At 40.9% G+C, this 24491-nt stretch overlaps 1 protein-coding gene across 1 annotated transcript in view; it reads right to left on the reverse strand.

The window, feature by feature from the left end:
* Nucleotides 1-24491, reverse strand: part of TNNI3K (TNNI3 interacting kinase) — a 323247-nt gene that overhangs the window by 195001 nt on the left and 103755 nt on the right. Inside the window, exons 8-16 of the mRNA XM_054979625.1 lie at nt 14701-14845; nt 14492-14596; nt 11275-11369; nt 8523-8672; nt 6387-6473; nt 4196-4252; nt 1946-2038; nt 1803-1860; nt 1243-1437 (exon numbers count right to left, since the gene is read on the reverse strand). Coding sequence (XP_054835600.1) covers nt 1243-1437; nt 1803-1860; nt 1946-2038; nt 4196-4252; nt 6387-6473; nt 8523-8672; nt 11275-11369; nt 14492-14596; nt 14701-14845 — 985 coding nt within the window. The remainder of the gene's footprint in view (nt 1-1242; nt 1438-1802; nt 1861-1945; nt 2039-4195; nt 4253-6386; nt 6474-8522; nt 8673-11274; nt 11370-14491; nt 14597-14700; nt 14846-24491) is intronic.

Genomic DNA, 24491 nt, shown 5'->3' on the forward strand with positions numbered 1-24491 from the left:
ACACAGCTCCTCATATCAATTTATGTGTATAAATCTATATGAAGAATAAAGAAGGTAGAACTAAACAAAGATGTTTTCATAAACAATATGTAGACATGATACAATATGGAATGGGAAAAATGAGTTGGTTGAAAGGACAGGACAAAATATTATAAACTGAGCAATTGCACTGAGCATTCTCTTATATTTTCCAATTTCATGGCTTCTTTTTCTGTATAAAAATCTGAAATCACCACTATCATCACCACAGGCCCAACTATTAAACAATATCAAACAATATGGCTACATGTTGTTTTTCTTTCAGGCCAATCTCAAAAATAACCATGTTGGTCAACCTATTTTCAAATGACAAGGCGGGATTATTGTTTTTTTGTGGGGAGGGGGCATGCTTCTTGGATTGAATTCAGACATGAAGCCATGATTTATTTTAACTCTGGTTAGTTTCTGAAACCAGGATTCCCCTTGCAGACAGCCTGTCAAATCTAGGTTGACCAATGTTGGTTTCATTACCTTTACTCTGTTACTGGAGAATGGAGACTGGGGAACAAGTCAGGATTAAACTAGGATGCCCGTGTTCACCCATAATGAGAAATCATAGCTAACAGTAACATTCATATTACAGAAGAAGCAGTTTCAGAGCACATCAAAGGAAACACTGGATTAAAAGTGGTTTGGAACTATGGAAAAAATTGAGAACACAGAGAAGTCAAATCGATTAGACAAGACATAAGGATCCATTGCTCTGTGGCAGTTAAACTGCAGTAAAAAACCTGTTTGAAAGTGACTTTCCTGTGGTTAATAACCCAACTTCATATCATGGTTTCAGATCCTGGTTTGATGGACCTTAGCTAACCAGGATGGACCACATTCAGACAATCATATTAACTACAGTTATTTTAATTAAAACATTATTTCACACCTGTCTGTACTAAACCTTTGTGTCTTACTTTTTGTAACTTTGCTTCACTCTCCATTATGTTTCTATGACCCTATCTATTATTTTGGGAAAGTGTGACCCTCATATAACAACCAGCCAATAGCACTGAGTGAAAATGTCTGTATCTCTTGGTCTTTATATACACTTGACTATGCAAAGAGCTATCCGTTATTGTAATACATGTTATAACAATGAAAGGCAGATTTAGACTTTTTCTCTAATAGATTTTCCTTTATGGGCATAACACAGTTCTGATAATCTGCATGATTTCCCTAAAGGTACAACGGAGATGTAAGCCAGTTTACCTTTTCTGTTCATGTAGCAAGGAAAAGAGGGATCCTCCAGATATGTATTGCGTGACTATGGCAAATTGACTTGGGTCATCCAGGCAAGCGCCAACAAATTGGATAACACAGGGGTGATTTAGTCTGCACAGAATGGAAACTTCACGACAAAACATGTCAACGTCTGATTTGGAGCAGTAAGTGTTGGCTCGGTAACTGGAAAGAAACATAAGGAAAATATCAAAATTTGCTTAAGAATATACATTTTAAACTTTAAAGCACTGGCTGTTTTAATCTGTTGTAGTAAAAATAACAGTTTTGTGACTAAAATTTATTGGGGCATAAGCTTTTGTACAGAAGTATATATAGATGAGTATATATGGGTGTGTGTATAAATAAAATAATCAATATTTTTGTTGCCAACTTTGGGTGACATTTCACGCATTTGAACAAACGGGTTCTAGTTTACGTATGCTTATGCCACAATATCTTTAAGGTACCCCTAGATTCTTTGTTGTTTTAACTAATAAAATAAATAAATCTAAACAAATAAATAAATCAAAAATTCTGCTAGCACTAACCGTTTGATTGCCACTATTTTATTCCTACATCGTCCTTTGTACACTTTTCCAAACGACCCTAAAAGAAATTAAATAAAATAAGCACACCATGACATGTAAAAACTTCTTTTTGTAAAATTGACACATTTCCTGTTCCCTTTTACCTGAACCAATAATTTCATGGAACTCTATTTCTGAAAGCTGGAGGTGGAAATGGGATGGCAAACCAGCACGGAGGAGGAGGACATCTGCCTTCTCTGCAAAAGAAAAGTGTCTGCTTATAAAACGCAGTGAAAATATATATTAAAGCACTATATTTAACAAAAATATTACACATTAACGGCTGTTTTTTTCTTCTGCGATTGGTTGGCTAGAATTTTTGCTCATCTTTGCCTCTGTACTCAACAATAAACTCTAATAATAAATACGGATTTGCAACATTCTAACTGCCTTGGAGCTTTTTGTGTGTGTGCTTTTGAAGCTTATCACTAAAGAACACCATTCCATATGCATATTCTATCTGAATCTTGTAATGGTGCAGAAAATCCTTTATACAAGGAATTAGTTCCTTCTCCTGTCTCTCCAGCTGTGGCTAGTGAGGCTCTTTTTTCATACCTATTCTGATCTCCTATTCAATGACACTTGGAATTGGATTGGATACACAACAGAATATGCTGGCTAACTTGTTGATCCACATGCTTCACTGTAACAGCTTTATCAAACCGTTTCTTAATGGAACATTTGGATATCCTTTCAGATTACATGGATACTGTATAAACGCTCGATGTACTCCAAGTTAAGATATGACAAGGAGGGGTGTTAGAAGAATCACCAACTTGCAACTGAGTTTTGTCTCAAAAGCACAGTAACTTTCTGTACAGAACATCCTCCTTGTTCTTTGGGCTTATTTATATGTGTATTGAATAGTTTTAAAATATTATTTTAAATTTAAATTGTTTTAACATGCTGATTTGAATCGTTTGTTAATGGTTTAATGTTTGCCACCTTAGGGACCTTATTTTGGGTAGAAAATTGGAATAAAATGTTTTAAATAAAATAAAAATGAATGAATGAATGAATAAACAAACTTTTAAAGCGGATGGTATACAGCTAGTATAAATCTAATAACAGTTGCCTTTGTTTTCCTGATTCACATTCCTGACTCCTAGCAACACATTTAGGTTTGCATCCTGATTAAACTGGCAATTTCTGCAGATTCCCCCTTCCTCCTGCAGACCCCCCCCCCAACATTCCTTGCCACCCCCTGTTTCCCAGGAGCAGCATTTTGTGGAGATCAGTGATCTGCAGTAGGAGGGCAGAGGCAGGAAAGTTCCATTCTGCTCTGGAAAATTAAGCTTGGATTTAACCCCAGTTTTGTTCCTGGTGGTCAGCAGACCTTCAGGAACAGCATCAAAAGCAATGTGGAGATCTGAAGCAGATAGGGTGAAATGGTGGATATCACCACCCCATCTTCCTCAATCAGATATTCTATTCCATCAATGGAACTGTGTGATTGGATACAGGCTACTGCATTAAAAAACAAAAGCAGCAACCCTGAGTATATATCTTTGGAAGTAAGTGCCAATAAACTCTGTAGGACTTAACTTTCAAGTATAGATAAATGGAATTATGCTGTCTTATGCACACTTTCTTGAAGGTAAACCAATGGGATTTACTCTGTATAGAGCATGGAAAAGATTGGACTACATGACTATTCACTAGCAACTCACAGCACATAATTTCTGACATTTCTAAATGAAAGACCAAACAAGGAAAAAAATTAATGTGTATGACATTCAGGCCAGGGTAATAAATTCTAAGCATAGTCTCAAATCAGTGGGTGAAAGTTGCTTCTAACTTTGAAACCCTCATGCCAAATTCTCATTTACCTCACTTGAACCTCTGTCTGTTGTTGATACTATCCCAAACCTTGGCAAGGGGGGGGGGCAGCCTGTCCCTCCTATGCACTGTGGCCACTGGACCCTATGCCAAAACAGATATTTGGCAGGCATGGTGTCTAGGTTCTGTGTTAATTCCACATAGCCAATTCTGAATACTGCCATGCAGTGCAGATTTAGGTTGCCAGCGTTATCCTGATAAGACCACTATATCTTAAAGCTACTTCATCAACAACGTTTAGCTTCTGAGAAACTTATCAGAAAAAGAGCTGGCAACCATAGAATGGGAACTCCAAATGGGAATGAATGGCATTCAGGGTGAGAGTGCCCTGTGGAATATATGTTGTATCACTTACATAGGAGAGCCGCTGCCTATTTTATATTGCTAAATCTGTATCATCTCTATTTTTACAACACTTTGGGGATGGGAAGTAGCAGAAAGGCCCATGATTCAACTGGGTTTTGGAAGAATTTGGCCCTTCTCTAATAAATATACTTCTGATTCAGTAAACATACCTTTTGTCATGCTTTTAATCTTCCCTAGTGGAGATGGAACTGACACATAAGATCCATCTGAAATCAAAGCACAGACATTCAAGACAATATCTAGTGTTCTGCAGGTTAAAAAAAAAAAGTAAAATCCGAGTAGGATTGTAAATATGTGTTTTGAAAAATAAATATACTGGTATTATAGACAGTATATGTTGTTCTAACATTTATGTGGAAATGTCTTGTCATTCAGCTATAGGTAATGACACATAGATTCATACTAGCTACAAATTCATAGTAGCTACAGGTTTAGATCTCCTGTATAAACTATAAGCTAATACGTATATATTCAAAATGGAAAACAATGAATGAATATATAAGTTATATATTCCCAATCACATTGACTTTAAAAACAACATACTGTACAAACAGTTAATGTGGCACAGTGTTTAGTATTAGAATGGAAGATCTGGGTTCAAATCTTTACTCAGTCATGAAGGCTTACTGTGTGACCTTGGGCCAATCACTTGCTTTCAGCCTCACCTACCTCAAAGTGTTGTTTTAGAATAAAAGAAAGGAGGGAAGAATAATCTGTACCCTCCTGAGCTCCTAGAAGAATCAGCCAGATAACAGATACATAATATGCTATACTGAAGATTCTTGTAGGCAATCATCCTCGGATTAAGTGCATGAAGTCTTGGTTGTAAAGGTTACAGTCAGCACGGATTCTGATGGCTAGCATGTGTACATATGCACAAACACACACACATGTACATACACACACACGTGTGTGTATATAAACAAAGAGACTACACTGGATGAATCATGGGAAAGTTCAAATTTCTCTTCTTAGATATATGCAAGATTCAAATTGAAAATCTAAGTGTATTTTATAAAAAGTGCATCCATCTGAAATCAATGGGATTGGTTTCTGAGTAAATGTATTTGGCAGTGCAAATTGCAAAAAGTGAATGAAAGTGTATTTTAAGAACATTTAGTGAGGCTTTTTCCCTGGGTGCTCTTCGATGTTATGAAATGAGTGAAAAAGTTGTCTAGCACCAGCCTATGATCTACCACTCCTATTATATTATATCTTAATAAAATTTAGCTTCTGCCTTTGGCAACACGGAAACTTCTGTACTTTATTCAAAGATGTTCCCCGGGCAGTGCTCTATACAGAATTTCCTGTGGCCTACAGCTAGGGTTGCCGGGTCCCCTTACCCTCCTGGAAAGGGGGGACCTGGCACTCACATGTCTTCTTCTCTCTACATGGGTGTTTTTCATGCACATGCTCCCGACGCCAACATGATGACATTACTTCTGGAAGTGACATTGTCACGTTGGCCACAGGGGCACTCCCACAATTCTGCACAGGGCTGATTCTTCCAGAAGTGATGTCATCACGTCCTCTGGGAGCACGCACACCACACATGTTCCTAGGGTGCCTGCCAGTGGCAGGTGATCTCCAGGCAGCTGGAAACCTCCTGCCAGTCACCAGCAACCAGCAGGCAATTAGGTAAACTGCTGGGAGATTGACTGTCACCAACGGGCACCTGAGATCCCTACCTACAGCTCAAACTGACAAAATATTTTTATCCTTCATTTTAATACAGCTACCTTCAAATATGTGGGTTTGGATACTAGTCCTAATATACAAATAACCCAAAAAAGCAGTAAACACAGAATGAGTAAGCAGTTTATCCAACATGTAGGATGGAATTTCTCTTTCTTAACATGCCTTTCTTTCTAACAAGTATAGGATGAAAACCTTGTTTTAAGATAATAGGGAATTCTTAAAAGAAATAAAAGATACAAAGGTTTGGATCCTAATGAAATGATCGGCACACACACACACACACAAGAAGGCGATTTTTGCTGATTCCCCTTTCCAATGACAGCCCTCAAACTCTGTTTATGCTGCTTGGGGGCGGGGGCGGCCAGCGGGGGGATTTTATTCCCAGAAGCAGAATTTTGGGAGCAAGGCTACAGCAGAAGGGAGAAGGTGGAGAACTTGCACTTCTAGGGGAGGAAATTTTAGATGGGATCCAAGCCAATATATCTTGAAAAATAATGGCAATGCTATACAAATGTATTGTCCATGTATGAGCTCTAATATATAATCTGACTAGTTTGCTCTCTCTCTTTCTGTGTGTGTGTGTGTGATGTTTGTTACATCAATATTTGTGGTGTAAAATAGAACAGCTTGACAGAAGCACACCTCCTCCAGGCTGGGAGTACTCATTACAAGGTGATTCATCTTGAGGTCTTTTGTAATGCTTCAGAAGAGTAACAATAGCATCATGCCCTGAAAAACAGCAGTTGTAATAAGAAGAGAGCAACAGTCAGAAGTGAATTGGCGGAGTATCTCATAATTCAGTCCTAAATCTTACTATGCTACCATAGCGTCGTCATAACTGCTCTGAACAGCACTTGCCAACTGCCTGACTGCAATCCTATGCATATTTATTCAGAAGTAGGTCCTACTTTATTCAATGGCATTTATTCTATGGATGCATAGGATTGCAGTCTATATCACAGAATATCAGACTGAACATTGTAGAAATTTTAGAAAAACTTTTTAAAAGCTATGAACAGTATGGGAAGATAGGACACACAGTAGAAAGTGATAATTATTAATATGAAAAATTGTCTTCTGTCCCCAAGCTTAAGAAGTATTCAGACCTTATTCAAAGCCATGTTTTTATTCTTAGAGCTACAAAACAAAGGGAAACCCCCGGGGAATGGAACAACTCAAGGTACAAGAAACCGGGGGGCAAAAGCAATAAATACTCAATATTAATAAATATATATATTTACGTGTGCAAAATATGGAAGTGCAAGTGCATACAGAAATAATTCAAAAGTGCATAGGTATGAGGTAGTCTGTCAGTCCATAAATTATTTCAAAAATTCCATATATATTCTCAACTGGTGGACGGAGAATACGCGAAGGTGGAAGGAAAGAGTCCCGCTTGTGCTGGAAATCAGTCCATAGTCCACAGATGGAGCTGGACGTGCCAGAGGACACACCTAGCCGACGGGCTTATGCTCGCAACTTCACTGTGTTTCCAACTGAGTGTGGGGTGAGGAGAGACGCTTGTGATCATCCATTAAAACTAGCCCAAGAAGAAGTAACAACGAAACGGGAACTGGAAAGTTGCGAGCATAAGCCCGTCGGCTAGGTGTGTCCTCTGGCATGTCCAGCTCCATCTGTGGACTATGGACTGATTTCCAGCACAAGCTGGATGCTTTCCTTCCACCTTCGCGTACTCTCCATCCACCAGTTGAAATAATTTATAGACTGACAGACTACCTCATACCTATGCACTTTTGAATTATTTCTGTATGCACTTGCACTTCCGTATTTTGCACATGTAAATATATATATTTATTAATATTGAGTGTTTATTGCTTTTGCCCCCTGGTTTCTTGTACCTTGAAATGTTTTTATTCTTGGCAGCACTACTATTTTATTTTCTCTGAAGTGCAAAAGGCAAACATATACTATGACAATAGTGAAATTGTGTACTCCTGAACCAACCACTCCTGAATCTTCTACTAATTTAATATCTGGAATTAATATAGTGTTTTTAAGACTCTCAAGAATTGTTTGTTTACGTCTGTAGAATGAGCAGAGTTTCATGTACATTTTCAGGTGAAAATATATCTGAGCCTAAAGGAAATAGCTTCTAAAAATTAACAGGTTTCTCGTGGAGTTTGGAGGACAAAGAGAAGCAGAACAAGAATCTGAGCTATTGCCAGAGCAGATCTGTGAAATGTGTAAAGTACGTACAGCACGGCAGAAACCACAGAGATATGCAGTTTCTTTGAAGAATTTCTGCAGGAAATCAAGGATAACTATCAATCTTTAAAGGGGCTTTATGCTGCTGCCCATCACAGTAGAACCAGAGTTTCTTTCCTCAACAAATCAATAGCAGTCCCTGGTTTTCGAATGGACTTCATGGATAACTGCATTCTAATGTTGTCTCTGGTACCTTGTTCAGTGAAAACAGGGGGGGCGGGGAGAGCTTGGCCCTAAAGCCTTGTCTATACCTTACAGTCAGAAACTGCCTTTTTTGAATGGATGGATATTTAGGATATTTATTTTATTTGAACAGATGAGGCTCGTCGTGACCCAGTTTATGTGGAATTAAAGCTTTGGTTAGCATGTTAGACTTTCTCAGAGTAGAAACCTCACATTTGGTATTGCTTACTCTCTAAGTGTCAGAAGCCAAAACATAGTGGCAGGCCTTCTCAGCATGGGCTGACTTGTTTTTCTAACAACTGTCCTACCCTATCTGTTCTATCATGCTGTATTTTTAAGGTTGAGAGTGGAACACCAACAAAACAGTACCTTTTTCATAGGCCCACATCAAACAGGTTTGCTCATCTTTTTCACCACTAGACCTGCTAGGATCACAGGCTACAAGATTCATATCAGCTCCATTGTCCAGTAAGAACTGGACAAGACGGATGTGGCCATGATAGCAAGCAGAATGTAGCGCTAGAAAATAGATCAGGAAAAATTGTTGTTGTAAGAAGCGGTTTTAAAATATAATATGGATTGTAATCAATATATCTAATTCTCAACATGACAAAAAAGAACCCTGGAGTGGCAGAGTTAAAATCCCTTAATTTAATCAAAACAGCATCCCGTCTCACATAGTGGCCAACCAGTTACTCTAGAGGGTAGGGTTGTCAGGTCCCCTTACCCTCATGGCAGAAGGGAGGGAACTGGCACTCACCTTTGGCGATGTCTTCATGTGTGCCCAAAATATGCCCGTGCTTCTGGGAAGTGACATCATCACACAGGGCTTGGGAGCGCTCCCTTGCTTCACAGTGGGTTGATTTGGACCCCAAATGGGCCCAATTCAGTCTGTTCAGGGGCTAAATAGGCCTGCTGTGAAGTGTGTGGGGGAGGTCTATTCCCCCGCCTTCCCTCCAGCCAGGTGAGTGGTGGTGGAGAGTGGAGGGTGGGAGCGGGGGATCCCCTGCCTCCACCAGGGACCTGGGATCCCTACAGGAGGGCCAACAACAGAGCACAGAGGCCAACTCCTTTCCCTTATGTTGCCTCCTGGCATTGGTATTCAGTTTTACTGCCTCTGAATTGTTGGAATAGGCGACTTCAGCATGCCTTGGACATTGGGGGAAGCTGCATGTCTCTCTGTATGTATGAGTAACTCTAGCCAAGTAAGCTGCTACTGTTTTGTCTAAGGTTAGAATGCCTCCTGACTCCTCTTGTCTCTATGCCTCTTGGGAGATTTCTCTCTCTTCCCTCATGGCCTTCCAGTAGAAGGATGTGATCCTCTGAGCTCCTGCCTTACCCACAGATCCATACCTCAGCCTCACTGCCTATGTCAGGCCATGGTTTAGTCATAGGGAAAGTGACTCTTTAGATTAGGATCTTTCTCTCTTCTCCAAGATATTGCTATAGATGGAATCTTCCTCAATAAAACTGTAAGTTCTATCTTTCTATGATTTGTCTGAAGACTAATTAATACATGTTTGGGGTTAAACGCTTCTGACTAAGTAACTCTGCTGCTATCATAAAAGTATCACAAAACTAGAAGATATCCTAATATGAATGTGAAGGTTCACTTTAGTCAACATGGCTAGCAGCCTCCATGAATCCTATCCTCCATCAATCCATCTAATCCCCTTTAGAATTATTTATGCCTGTGGCCATCACCAGCAAATTCTACATTTTAATCACTTGTTGCGTAGAAAAGTATTTCCTTTTGTCCATCCTGAATCTACTGCCCAGCAACTTCATTGGATGCCCTGAAGCTTTGGTTTCTGTCAGTAAGAGGTGGGGGAGGGGACAGGGACCTTTCCAGGCCTATATTGGTCTTTGAGGAAGGACTCCATGGGGTCAGGATTGGCAGCAACTACTTGATACAAGGCAATTTGCATGACTAACCCAGGCTTTGCTGCTAGCTACTGTTCAATAGCAGCCGACCCCTGAAAGCCAGTGTGGTATAGTGGATAGAGTTTCAGACTAGGTTCTTGGAGACCCAGGCTGAAATTGTCACTCTGCCATTGAAGTGCACTGGGTGACCTTAGGCCAGTTACAATTTTTCTTCCTTGCTTACCTCACAGAGTTTTTAAGAGGATAAAATGGAGGAGAGGAGAATGATGTAAGCTGCTTGGTCGCCATTGGGGAGAAAGGTGAGGTATAAATGAAATACAGATGAGGGGCAGATAAAAGGTAGGTTGGTTGTGGGAGGAAGGAAAGGCAGAAGCAGAAAAAGATAAGCATATGGGAGTTGCCAAGAAAAAGGAAATAATGGGGCGGCAGATACAAGGGAAAGTGTGGTGCCCCTTGCAAACCCTTGCAGGTTCCCCTCCACATACCTGGGCCCAGCCTGGCAGCTGGTACTGCACAACTGAGCCATAGGTTTCCAGGGCAAAGGATGTTGGGGGAAGGAAGGAGAAAAATCTCAAGACAGTGGGGCAGATAAATGTAGATTGGCTCATGGATGGGAAAGAGAGAAGAAAGCTGGTGGAGACTTTAATGAAAGGGAAAAGGAAATAGTGGGGGAGAGGAAATTAGATGCTCCTCACAAGTCCTCGCAGATCCCCCACTTGTAGAATTATAATGTTTGTAAATTGATTTTTTTGAAAAATAAATTTGTTATAAAACAGAGTCTGTTTCTGAGAACATATCATGTTATTACATAGTAATCACAGTGTCTTTTGCTACATGCTAGTATTTATTCTGTCTGCAAAACACACTAACAAACACCCTCACACACCAGGCCATATTGTATGTTACAGAGAATGCCCAAAAGCATAGATGTAATGTGCACACAGAAAATGGCTAGGTGAAAACTTATTGGTATCTTTACTGGAGGTTACAAAAACTAGTTTTATAATCTATCTCAAGTTAACATCTTCAAATAGTTAAGGAAATGTTGTGCCTGTACATTACTAAATGAATAGCTCTACATGCAAGTTTTTCAAACAAGCTTCCGCTGAATTATTTACATTTTGAACTGTTTAGCTATAACTCTCTCTCTCTCTCTCTCTCTCTCTCTCTCTCTCTCTCTCACACACACACACACACACACACACACACACCCATCCATCTATCTTCACAGTCTTACCTGTATGTCCATCTCTTCCTTGGTGATTAATGCTCAACACATTCTGATCAAGTAGAAACTTCACCAGATCTATGTTCTTGCCATAGGTGCATGCACTGCACAAGTACAAGATTTGTTTTAAAAACATAGCTAATACAAGTTAATACAATAAATGATTAGCTGTAATTCATGAACATTAGAGACGCATAACAGTGATTTATCAGAGTAGAAAATCTTTGGATGTATCACTGTACATGTATGAGCCTTCATGGTGGTTACGTTCATCTATCACTGGATTCAGTGCCATTGTTAGGCAAAATGAGAACACCACCTGGAAATCTTAGAAGGCACTTGCTGATTTTTAATTCTCCATATGTATTTATAATGCAATCTATTTTTATATCCTATATGCTTTTATGGAAGCCATCTTGAGCACCAGAAAAATGGATTATAAAATGCTCAAAAACAAATGAACACACAAATAAATATGTATTTCCGGTGTATATTTCAGTTTCATTATATATTTTTATATATATGCTAGCTCCTGAAATTCAAGAGTTTGCTCACAGAAATGCCATTTCAGGACCCTCCAGAAAGTAAAATTCTAAGAAAGAAGTATGCATGAGGCTACTTTGAAACAGATACTTATATGCTCAGAATCTGGAGAAAAATGTGAGGAATGAATGAATGAATGCTTAACATATTCAGTTTAAGTTTGTCACAATGCTATGTGTGTTGATATATTAAATTTAAAAGTAAAGAACTCAGAAAAGCTGTGAATATATTTTTTTTGATAAACCAATTGTGTACAATTGCGTCATCTTGCTCCTATGTAGAGGAATTTTTTAACTTAGAACTAGAGATGGGCACGAACTGGAAAAAAACGAACTGTGCGGTTTGTGGTTCATTGCATTTCACGAACCACGAACGTTCACGAACCTGCCCCGGTTCACAAACCAGTTCATTTGGTTCATGAAAATGTCACATCCAGGTCAGCAAATCATCACTTCTGGGTCAGCAGAAGGTCACTTCCGGGCCAGCAGAAGGCCACTTCTGGGTCAGCAGAAGGTCTGCAGGAAGTCCATCCCTGTTGCCTAGGAAACTGATTGATCGGCGCCAGGCTGTCTGCAGTGATGAACCCAAAAACCGAACCAAATGAATCAGCCTAAAGTTCATGGCGGTTTGTCAGAAATGGGCTCTGATGAACCACTGGTTCGTGAACCACAAACCAGCCCAGTTCGTCACAAACTTTGGTTCATATTTCAGTTCATGCCCATCTTTACTTAGAACCTTCAACTCTTGCATTAGACTAACAATTGGGCTTGTGTGTTCTAGTATTTATACAGTTCTTACGTTGTAACAGCTGGGAAGAACAAAGTCTTTATGGAAATGCATAGAATTCTTGGAGGAATCTGATCATTAAGGAGGATATTTGGAAACCTCCAAAGGTTCAATGTGCACCCCCAAAGGTGCTCCAAAGGCTTACAATGTAAAATATCAAAAAAGCAGTTAAGAACAGAATTAAAACACAATTAAAATACATTTAAAAGTTGTCTTAAATAAAACAGTCTTCAGTTGCCTCCTAAAGCTAGAGTGAGGGGGCTAGGCATACCTCCCTGGGGAGACTGTTCCACAGTCATAGGAGTGCCACTGAAAAGGCCCTCTCCTGTGTACCCACCAACAGAGCTTCTTTGGTTGATGGGACAGTCAGGAGGGCCTCTTCCTGTGATCTCCTGGAATGTATAGGAGAATGTATAGGGTACCTTGGTCCCAAGACATGTAGGACTTTAAAGGATAGAACCAGCATCTTAAACTGGGCTCATGAGCAGATTGTTAGCCAGTGAAATTGGTTGAATATCAGAGTCACATGTTCCTGATAGTTGGCCCCAACCAGCAATCTAGCTGCAGAATTCTGCACTAGCTGCAGCTTACAAACACTCTTCAAGGCTAGCCCCAAGTAAACTACATTGCAATAGTCCAATTGAGATGTAACTAAGGCGTGAATCACTGTGGCTAGATCTGACTGAACAAGGAGCTGGTGCAGCTGACACACCAGCCAAAGCTGAGCAAATGCACTCCAATCTACTGCAGCCACCTGGCTTTCTACGGTGACTGCTGTATCAAGCAGTCCTCTAAAGACATGAGCCTGACTTTTCAAGGGGAGTGTATCCTCATCCAAGACAGGGGAGATCTCACATCGCTGGTCAGCCTTTCCATGAACCCAGAGAACCTCTGTCTTGTCAGGGTTCAGTTTCAGCTTTCCCTCCAACATGCCATCCCCCCTCTGAAAGGTGATTGGTTGTTGGGGCAGCACTCTCATAGGCTCAGGGATGAAACTGCTGAGTGGCTGTTCTACCTCTCAGGGGCAGGACTCCCTGTCCATCATGCTTTCCTTCAATGGGGGGGAAAGCAGTTTGGGGGGTGGTGATTTTGATCTGAAACAGGACTGGGAGAGAAAAGATTAAGCAGCCTTTCTCATGCATCTTTCTTCTATTTATAACCTGAATCTATGCAGATTCTCTCAAAAACAGATCCCACCTAGTTCAGCTAGGGTTCCTCCCAAATATATGTATGCATAGGATTATAGTCTTAAACTCACAGCCTGCCCAGGAAAAATTGGTTTTGTTTTTTGTTTTAAAGTGGACAAAACAATCATGGAATTCTATTATGTTGAACTTGAGATGTAATTACATATTTTTTTTGCCTCCTGCATCCTTTAAAAAAAATTAAACAGCTTCATGAACAGTACCAGAGAACTTAAAAATGTCCAGTGTCTATGATTTTGTGCTACGTTGAACCAGCCTGCAAACTTTATGTGAAATTCTGGAGACTACTCTAAGATTTCCACATCTGGGGCTAGCTCTTTAGATATTGCCATTTGGAAACTCTCTTGTCTCTTTGCAGCTCTTTTTGCACAAATCCCTCTCACTTTCCCATTGGCTTCAAAATTTTTGTTCTCTTTACAGCCTTTGCCTGCTCTGTAGCTCTGGAAAGGAGACAAGGGGCAATCCCAGAACCAAACTGAGAAAAGCCAACAAAACCGGGGATACACAAATCTAGAAATTAATTATGTATATTTTCAAATTCTAAAGTGCAAGGGGCAAAAGTGCTATGGTAAATTAAACATGCAATATAAATATATACAATTACAAAATTACCAAGTCCATTCATTTTGAAACATGAAATCATCAATCTTCACTGTCCGGAATATATATGGGGCATATATACAATGACTTACCTGTGAAAGGCAGTCTCACTGAATATATTCTCCTTTGTGAGACTTTCTGTTCCTGACAGCTGAATTAATTCCTTCACAACTTCAAATTTTCCACTGTAGCAAGCACTGGAGAAGGGGAAAAAAAGAAGTCAGCAAGTGTTTTTACTAACAAGAGTGGATTGATGGCCAATGAAAGTAAAGAAGAAATGCCTGTATTGCTCTTAACTCACAGGTGCAAAGAGGTGTCTCCGTAAATGTTAACCACATGAGGCTGGACTTCAAAATTACTTTGGAGCAAGAACTTTACTATGTCATTATGCCCAAAACGAGAGGAGAAGTGAAGAGGAACATGGTCTTCGTTGTCTTGAGCATTCACTGACATGGAACAAGAAAGAGAGGAAATTAAGCAAGTTTCTCCCACAGATTACAGATCTATGCATGCTGATAAAGAAACACATTACACCTTTCTACAGTATCTAAATGTAAGTGTGAGAGAAAACCCTATGACCTGTCCTGAAGGAAAAAGCAGTTGAAATCAGAGGTGTGTATTTTGAATTTTTTTATGGTTTTCAAATTTGTTAAGTGAAATGTTTATCATGATTGAGTAGTTTTATGGTGGGCATTGCTGAAATCTGAATTTGAGACTTGAAATTCATTAGTTTTTCAATGGGGAATGAGAGAGGGGACCAACTGGATGCTCTAGGGCAGCTGTTTTTGCACTTAACAGCAAAAAAAAAACCCTCACAGAATACAATACTCCCTTTGAACCATTGACTCACTGAGTTACCAGCACACACAAACATGGGGGTCATTAAGTGACTGTCAGCAGTGCATCCTCATAGTTTTACTGATTCCTGTGGTGAGAAACTTGAAGCAAACCATCTGTGGCAGGCTGGCACTCAAGCAAGAGAGCAGCACAACAAGCTTGTGCTAGTAGCCAGTAGCATTTAGAAAAGAAATCCTGCCTTTTACTTTTTTGTTGTTGAGGTCTCTTTAAGAGGGCAGAAACGTTCACATGTGTGGTTATTGCATATGATAAGGCACAATATACAATTACATTTGATGCTCAACATCCTGTGCCAAACAGGGGCATCCATTCTCTCATTCTCACCATGAGCAAGTCAGTCACAGACTTGCCAGCATGTCTGGGTTCTGCCAGGAACGGACTGGCACGTACGTCCAATGCCTCGTTATCTGTGATTGCCTGTAGATCCTCTAAAAAATTTCTAATTATTTATTTCAGTCAAATTTCCCCCTAATTTGCATACCATCATACTTAGTGTCTGACTATCATCAGTCATGCGTATACCAACCAGGACCAAAATGTTTGCATCTGTGTCAGCTAGAGATATGAAAAATTGCTCCCCTCAACCATTTGCAGCAGAGAAAGGTTTGCGCAAGAGTCTGAGAGCCAAGCTACAAGTGGTGCCTGACACAGGTTGGACACTTGTCAGCTTCCCTCAAGTTTTGATGGGAAATGTAGGCATCCTGGTCCTGCAGCTGTAATGGAGAGCCAAGCTGCAAGACTAGGATGCCTACATTTCCCATCAAAACTTGAGGGAAGCTGACAAGTGTCCAACCTGTGTAAGGCGTCACTTGTAGCTTGGCTCTGAAATAGCTTGTGGGAGGGACATGGATAGTTCTACATCTTTTTTTCTATTCTTGACCAATGATTTTTTTAAAAAGGTAACAAAAAGATGAAAGGAAAAGAGAAGTTGAACTAAGTTCAGAGGCAGTCTCAGTGCACATTCACTGCAACCAGATCATTCATCTATATGGGTGCTATCTGAGCATATGGAGACATTATCTAGCATTCAATTCAGGTTTAACATCAATCAAAGATAGTTCCCCCAAACCACAGTCTTTTGGGTGGATATACAGCTCCTCTCAACACTCCTCCACCTTAGTCTTGCAGGACTTCTACAGTCATAGTTGACAACTGGAAAAATCCCAAGTGAGCACACCAGCAGATGGCCACTTAATCCAATGCCTTAGTCATCACTCTCCATAAAACAACAACAGTCATTTATTTCCAAATTTCACCCTCATTTGCATAATATTATTCTTTGCTGTTTTGCATTGAGGAGAGACCCCCTCACTCCACACCCTCTTCCAACACCTCATGGACACAGAGATCCTGCCAGTGCCTCTTTTCTTTCTGTACATGACAGTTTGTGCATAAAGACAAACAGAATGGATCCCCTGGCCACAGTGGTTGATGGATGGGTCTGCTGGCTAGGTGCCTGAGCAAAAAAATTTGGAAAAAAAAAGCGATAACTGATAAGCGCCTGCAAGCTACTGTGATGAAGCAAGTGGCACTAGTCAGACTGAAAAGCACTCAAAGTCGGAAAATATCATGGAATGTTCAGAGGATGAGTTTCTGTAACTGCCAAGCAGCCCAGACTAGCATCTGTTCTGAAGAGTTGCAAGTAAGCCTTGAAAACAGTTTTTTCTATGATTTTTACAACTCAGAATTTCGTTTACACACAGCCCTAGTTGGCATGCTCTTCCCCCACAAGCCTCAAGAAAGGATCTTCAACTTTGGTAGTTTGCATGAAGCTGTTAGGAAGGATGGCAGTTAGGAAGGATGGCACAAGATGTGCCCCAACTATTTCTTTTGGTTTCCCTTCATACCAAGGCAAACCATATTCCAAGTAAATGAGGTTGCTTAATATGCTCACTTGGTACCATTATGTGTTCTGAGTTAATTCAGGCCCAAATTGGAAGTTGGAGTATTTCAGAATGCAGCAGGAAAATGGGAAGAGTCTGAATGAAGAGCCTTAAGAATTGCCTGGAAACTGGAGTCTGTATACCTGGAGTTCGGGGTTTGAACACTTTCCATTCCCTAACACCTTAGGAGATATTACTGTGTTCTTACAATTTAGAAGAACAAGAGAAATTGGAGCTATACAATATGTCTTTGCTACCCTAGTCGGAAGTAAGAGGCAGACACAGGCTTGGGTACTAAGGGCTACTTTATTAAAGCAACAACATCACATTCAACAGCGGCAACTAGGGGAGCTAACTAGTGGTACAGGGCAAGCCAATGGTCGCCATGGGACCTTCTCCTTGAACCTGTCTGGGAGAGACCCACTGCCCTGGGTGTGAGCCATCCAACAGAGATGGCTTGTGCCCAGCCGGCCAGGTGAATGGTTCCCCCCATAAAGCTCTAAACACCCCAAGCTGTACAGCCTGAGGGAAGGACTTGTCCGGGAGGTCCCATCAGGCAGTCTACCCTCGCAGCTGGGCCATGGAGCCACAGCCGCTCCTGACAGACCCCTACTCCCCACTAATGGGAATGTGCCAAGGGTACTCACCGGCCCGCTCTCAAATTCCAACTTTAACCTGCCACTAACCTAAGAGGCTGCGGCACCACCGAGCCAATTATTACAACCACTGCGAACAGAACAAGGTAGGCAAAAAAAACCCCTTTACCCAGACCAATCAGCAAAAGGGGGAAAAAATCCTACCTGGCCCCTAATAAGGTGACCGGTTAATCTTGTCCTGCTACAGGGTGTGGAGGGTGGGCCAAGCTTGAGACGCCGCATGAGGGGAGAACGGGCAGAACGCACCTTAACGCACCGGTTCTGCCTACCCCTCAGGTCCTAGAAGGGGAGAGTTGCCTCATCTCCTTCCAGGGCAGCAAAATGCGGCACCCAGCCTTAATGGTTGCGCCGTGGCTGGGATTGCCATCTTCTTGATACAGACCACTATCAACTGTGATGTTATCCTGTGTGCACTGGAACTTTTGCATTTGGTCTGTTTACCATGGCTGGGATTGTAAATGCAAAAGACTTTTCCTTTCTCTTGTGAACACAGAAGAGTTAACTACCCTTCTTTATCATACTGGCAGGACATGATGAACAGCGACCTCCTTAAATCAAGGTAGCAGTTACCAGCTATTTTAGGAGTTTTGGTAGGGAAACCTTTTAAATCTTATAAGAAAAAACTGCTAGCTATCTAATCTTTGTGTCGTTAATATATGAAGGATGGCTGGTGATGATGAGGGGAGGAGTTGATTGCATGACAGCATCTTCCATGAAGTCTTCTTTTTGTACATGTGGGGGCGGCGGCGGTATAGTGATTCCCCTGCTCTCTGCTGCCAGAGCACTGAATTCCCCTGTGGATTAAATTAGTCCAGCCTTGGAGACAGAGTGGGGGTCATTCCAAGCACTTCCTATATTCCCCAAACCTGTTTGATTACACTGTAGGCTGGTCTATACCCTGGGTGTATCACCATCTCTATGGCATTTTCATAGCTACCTTATGTATGAGGCATCTAAGCACTCATTCAAGATGGATGCTAGGATATCACAATACCACCTCAAGAGTATTATGGCTATGAAGCAGTATATAAATACTTAAGTCTGCCTAAGCACACTAACTAGAGAGTGAGTCCCACTGGCTTTAATGGGATTTAGTCCTGAATAGACATTCTTAGACCTGCACTCTAAATAAACTTTATAGCAGAGTATGAATTTCAGTGTGAAGTTTTCCTCTAATCTCAACACATTAACCACTGCATACACTGTTTCAAATAACTTGACCAATTGGTAAAAGAACTGTAATTTGAAATTGTTCCTTAATGCTATTTTATTGCAATTATTTAGATTGTAATCAGTTAGTGCTGCAGCAACATGTATTGAATATTATAGGTGTTTTTTCAGTCAAGGAAAATAAGGAAGCATTGTTGAATTAATGACCTTTTCAAAGAAATCTTGCTGACTGCATATTAACACTGTGCAGAGGAAAATTATGATTCAAAAGGCAAGACTTAAAAGGAAACAAGCACCTGAGTTGTTACAAATGGATGAGACAGTAAAGCTATTCAATATCAAGAAGCAATCTTCTGTGTTATAGCAAATCCAGATTTATTTTAAACTATATTAATTTTCTTATTAAATACTGAAAATAGAACAGGCAGCCAAGAACAATTTCAAATAGAAAAGACTCCATTGAATCATGGAAGTTCAATGTGAATTGTGAGCACCAGGATAAGTGGATAAAAGTTACAGATGAAAAATATTTATTCTCATTTTTTCCTCAAAATTCTTCTCAATAAAACATTGATAATGAATATTCAACAGATAATCCCTGACTATTCAAATATCTTATATAGAACTCTATGTGATAGATGGCACATAATAAGATTTGACCTTTGTCCAAATCTGAACAATCAAGAGATACCAACAAATCTGGTGGTGGTAGAGAGTGCTGTCAAGTTATAGCTGTTTTATACTGACTCCCAATGAGGTTTTCATGGCAAGAGACTAACAGAGGTGGTTTGCCATTGCCTGCCTCTGCAACCTTGGTCTTTGCTGGAGGTCTCCCATCTAATTACTAAGCAAGGCCAACCCTACTTAGCTCCCAAGATTTGATGACATCTTGCTTGCCTAGACTATATCCAAGCCAGAGCATCAACAAATCTAACAGTGAAATCCTTCAGTCTAAGTCCATTGAAATCAATCAGCTTACACTGGTGTAACTCTGTTTAGGATTTCACTGTAAATAACTCAAATTTTAAATATGGAAATAAAGACAATTTTTTTTTTCAAAATTTGAATTGTGAGCCTGAAATGTCTGCATATTTCAAGGGCTTGATTCCCGCCCCTCCCCCCCCCGCAATCTAACAAAAATTCTCCATTAATAAACATACATTTTAGGCTACTCAGAATTCTTGGAACAGAATTCTCAAACTTTCTTCACAGAATAAGCCTTGCTTCTTATGGCCATGATCAACAGAACTGCTCAGACAGTTTGATCTTTTCCAGCAATAGCTTAGCAATACAAAACATAAAGACCACATTTTCTGTATGGACTGTTGATATCTGAAAGAGTTTTAAAACTAGGATGACAGCAAAGAACTAACAAAGCCCCAATGATCAAGAGAGAACAAGAAAAGATTGTAGCACTTGAGAAAGAGCTACAATCTGGGCAAGGAGCAGAGGTCACTGGGGGTGTGAATTTCCTACATTGTGCAGAGGGTTTGACTAGATGACCCTGGAGATCCCTTCCAACTCTATGATTCTATAATTCAATCTGCTGTGATACCATAGCATATGTGTATGATACCATAGCATATGTGTCTTTCAAATATTTGCCATTTGAAAGGTAGGGAAAATGTTGACAGTCGAAAAAACATTCTAGAACATTAATTGTTCCAAAAATTATTCACATTTAAACAAACAAATCTTGAAAATGTTGTATTGTCTACAGCATACAATTTTTTTTCCAGTGCTCTCCAAAATCTCCCCAAAACTTTCCCGCTATGAATGTTTCTGTTTTCTGGGCCTTGTCATTTCTAGGCTAGCCTACTGTCTTCTTTCATGATATCCCATTATGATCCCTTGTGATCCCTAAGATCAATCAAAAGAATGCTCATCTTAATAATGTGAACTAAGGCATTTACATTTACAAAGGTGCTCTTTTTGTCTTACATCCAAGGTCAAAATTTCTGCTCATGAAGTCTTGCTTCTAACATTGCTTCTATACCTGGAAAACTTTCAGAAACACTGTAGGTTCACACTTTTGGGGCTGGAGTGGTCTCAAGAACATTTTACTACTTCCATTTTACTTCTACAATATTAATCTTTTATTATCTTCTGTGTTCAAAGGCTCAATTTTCACAGTTGCTGCTGATGGCGACTCCAGAAGTTCCTTTGTTTATTAGTGCAATGATTTACTTATTGTTTGTTTTAAAACCTTTGCCTTTGGACCTTTAGTCCAGCTCCTCCTTCCTTTACCTTAGACATATACTTCAGAAGGGCTCTCTGGTCACAACCAACATGCTTTTTATTTCCACTCATACAGAGCATCAGCTTTCACCTTAAGAACATCTTCCCTTTTGTGTTTCCAGGACCTTTATATTCCAGGACCTTTATATTTCCCTCAAAAGATTTTCACAGTCACCAAAGGCTTTTTACTTCAGACCTCCTTTGTTTAACTGGTAATATAGGAGGTCTTGTTATAGATAGTAGATAGTAGTTTGACAGAACGGTCAGCACATGGGGGTGGTTTTGAGGTAAAAAAGGATCTTTTTTTCCTTAAACAAAAGTAGAATTTATTTGTAAGTACATAAGCATGATGGTACCAGAGTTTTGACCATTATATGGGTTTCAGAATAGTTCTTAATCTTGGAGGATTCAAAAATAATTATCTCTTCTTAAAGGTATATCCACAAAGTCAATCAAACAGAATAAACGGTCTTCACATTCACACAGACATTGATTCACTCAGGCCTTCCCACACAGCTTGCCTAACTAGATAGATTAATCTCTCATTCAAATATACACAGACTCTCTCTCAGGCACACACACAGTTTGCCTAACTTAACTAGAATCTCTCCCAACCCACAGAGAGTTCTCAAGCTCCTCACAGGTTGCCTGACTTAACTGGAATTTCTCACAACTCCATAAAGGGTTACCTGTCCCATGGTGGGGGCACAGGATGCCCCACTCCCAGCCTCTGCCCCTGCCACTTCTCACCTGGCCAGCAGGGGGAAAGGGCACAGGAACAGGCCTAGGAGCCCTGCATCATGCTCCAACACACTCCAGAGCACTTCCATGCCACAGTAGGAATGATATGATTCCTGGCGCAATGTGGAAGTGATGAATCACACGTAGGGCTGGTTTGGTAAAAATCATCCCCAAATACTAGATTGGGGGCCAAATCCTCCTGTCATACTCCCCCCCATAACCCCCAGCTCCAGGGAATCTGGCAACCCTAGGCTCCTCGCAGGTTGCCTGATTTAACTAGAATAACCCCTCTCTAAAATATACAAAAGACTCAAGATGTTTCCCTCAGCACTAGGATTGCCAGCTCCAATTTGGGAAATTCCTGGAGATTAGGGGGGGGGGGTGAAGCCTGGAGAAAGCAGGGTTTGGGGAGCAAAAGGACATCCACCCTCCTAAGCAGCTATTTTCTCCAGGAGAACTGATCTCCGTGGCATGGAGATCAGTTGAAATTCCAGGAGATCTCCAGTCATCACCTGGAGGCTGGCAACCCTACTCAGCACTGACTAAAAACTGCTGTTCACTCTGCCCTCTAGTGTACAATTACCATCCAATCAGATTACGCTCAAGTTCCCCACCCAGTCCCTGTCCTTCTTTCCTCAGGAGCCTACATTTATACTCGCAGCAACAATTTAAAAAAGAACACATTAGCAAGCAGAAATAAAACATATAGACATAATTACTCGTAAAAACATTACAGTTACCTCAAAGCTATCAGCAAAGGAGGACTAGATGGAATAGTGGAGCAGTAGTATAAGATGTACAGGCATGATGTCCTAGCTGACCCCAAAGTAATGAAACTTCACCACATAGCTCCTGTGCAGCTGCAAAGTTGTTCAACAGCCATTCAAGAAAGAGGGCAAACAGGAAAACAAATAAGATGTTTGGCTCATAAGTGATTGCAGCAGTTGAACACAGTATGTTTACCTATCAAACTTGAAGCCTGTAATATTTCTGTTTTGAATTACTGTTACCCACCAGGAACATTCAAGCTAAGGCAAGCTATGAATTTAAATTCATATATGGTAGTGATGCTGGTGAAGAAATCTCATGTTCTGGAAGAGATTGACTGGCAAGTTTTGGAGGGGTTGGGTTAGTCCTTCACATCACCTACTATCTGTTCCTTTTAACCAGAGACACCAGGCATTGAACTTGGGACATTTTGCATGCTGAGCAGATGCTCTACCACTGAGCTATGGTTCCACCTTGTGCCACAGATGATGCTTTTGTCCATCTCCATAATTATAGCTTGATTTAACATACCAGAAACCACTAAGGTCTAAGCTCTGTTGTTGGACGGCCGGTCTGGCTCAGCTCCAGAAGCCCTGATTAGAGCTTTGGATGCCGTGTCTGGTTGGGTGAAGCAGAGCAGACTGAAGTTAAATCCCATGAAGACGGAGTACCTGTACTTAGGTCATGGGACATTGAAGGGAGGGATCCAGCTTCCGGCCTTCAGTGGTGTACCACTTGTGCCCGTTTTGCCAGTCAGAAGTCTTGGCATGCTGCTGGACTCCTCTTTATCAATGAAAGACCAGGTCACGGCAGTTGCCTGGTCTGCTTTTTCCATCTTCAGCAGGCCAGGCAGCTTGCTCCCTATCTGTTGTCCCATGACCTGGAAACAGTGATCCATGCAATGGTCATCTCCAGATTGGATTACTGTAACTCACTCTATGCAGGGCTTCCCTTGAGTCTGACCCAGAAATTACAGCAGGTCCAGAACACTGCTGCCCATGTCCTGATGGGTGTGCCTTTCAGGACACATGTAACTCCAGTTCTGCAGCAGCTACACTGGCTTCCCGTGGAGTTCTGGATCAGGTTCAAGGTTTTGGTATTAACCTATAAAGCTCTAAACGGACTGGGGCCAGCATACCTGAGGGACCGTTGCTTCTCATAAACTCCCCAGAGGGTGATGAGATCAGCTGGTAAGCACCTACCAGTGGTCCCTGGCCCCAGGGAGGCTTGATTGGCCTCAACCAGGACCAGGGCTTTTTCGGTCCTGGCCCCAACCTGGTGGAACTCTCTGTCTGAGGACACCCAGGCCCGCCAAATCTTGTCTCCTTCAGGTGGGCCTGTAAGATGGAGATGTTCCACCAGGCGTATGGTTGAGGCCACCAGGGTTTCCACCAAATGAGCCTCTCTCCCGGTCTCCTCTATGTCTGTAGGGGGTATTGACCATCTACCCTACATATGAGTGACCACGCATGGTTAAGCTGCACCTCCACCTCCGTCAGATGTTATATGTTTTTTATATGGTGAGCAGGTGTTTTATTAGAAAGCTCTGTTAATTGATTGTGATTTTATCTTGTATATTTTATCTTCTGTTGTGACTCGCCCTGAGCCTGCTTGCGGGAAGGGCAGGATATAAATATAATTAATAATAACAACAACAACAAACAATTTTCTTAAGATATTATCTAAAGTTTGGAAATTAAGTGCCACATAATTCTAGATTTTAAAAAGGGGAATAACAACCCTTTCAAGAATGCAATGGATCCATTACTTAATAATGG

This window comes from Eublepharis macularius, chromosome 5 (assembly GCF_028583425.1).
Source record: "Eublepharis macularius isolate TG4126 chromosome 5, MPM_Emac_v1.0, whole genome shotgun sequence".
NCBI lineage: Eukaryota > Metazoa > Chordata > Lepidosauria > Squamata > Eublepharidae > Eublepharis > Eublepharis macularius.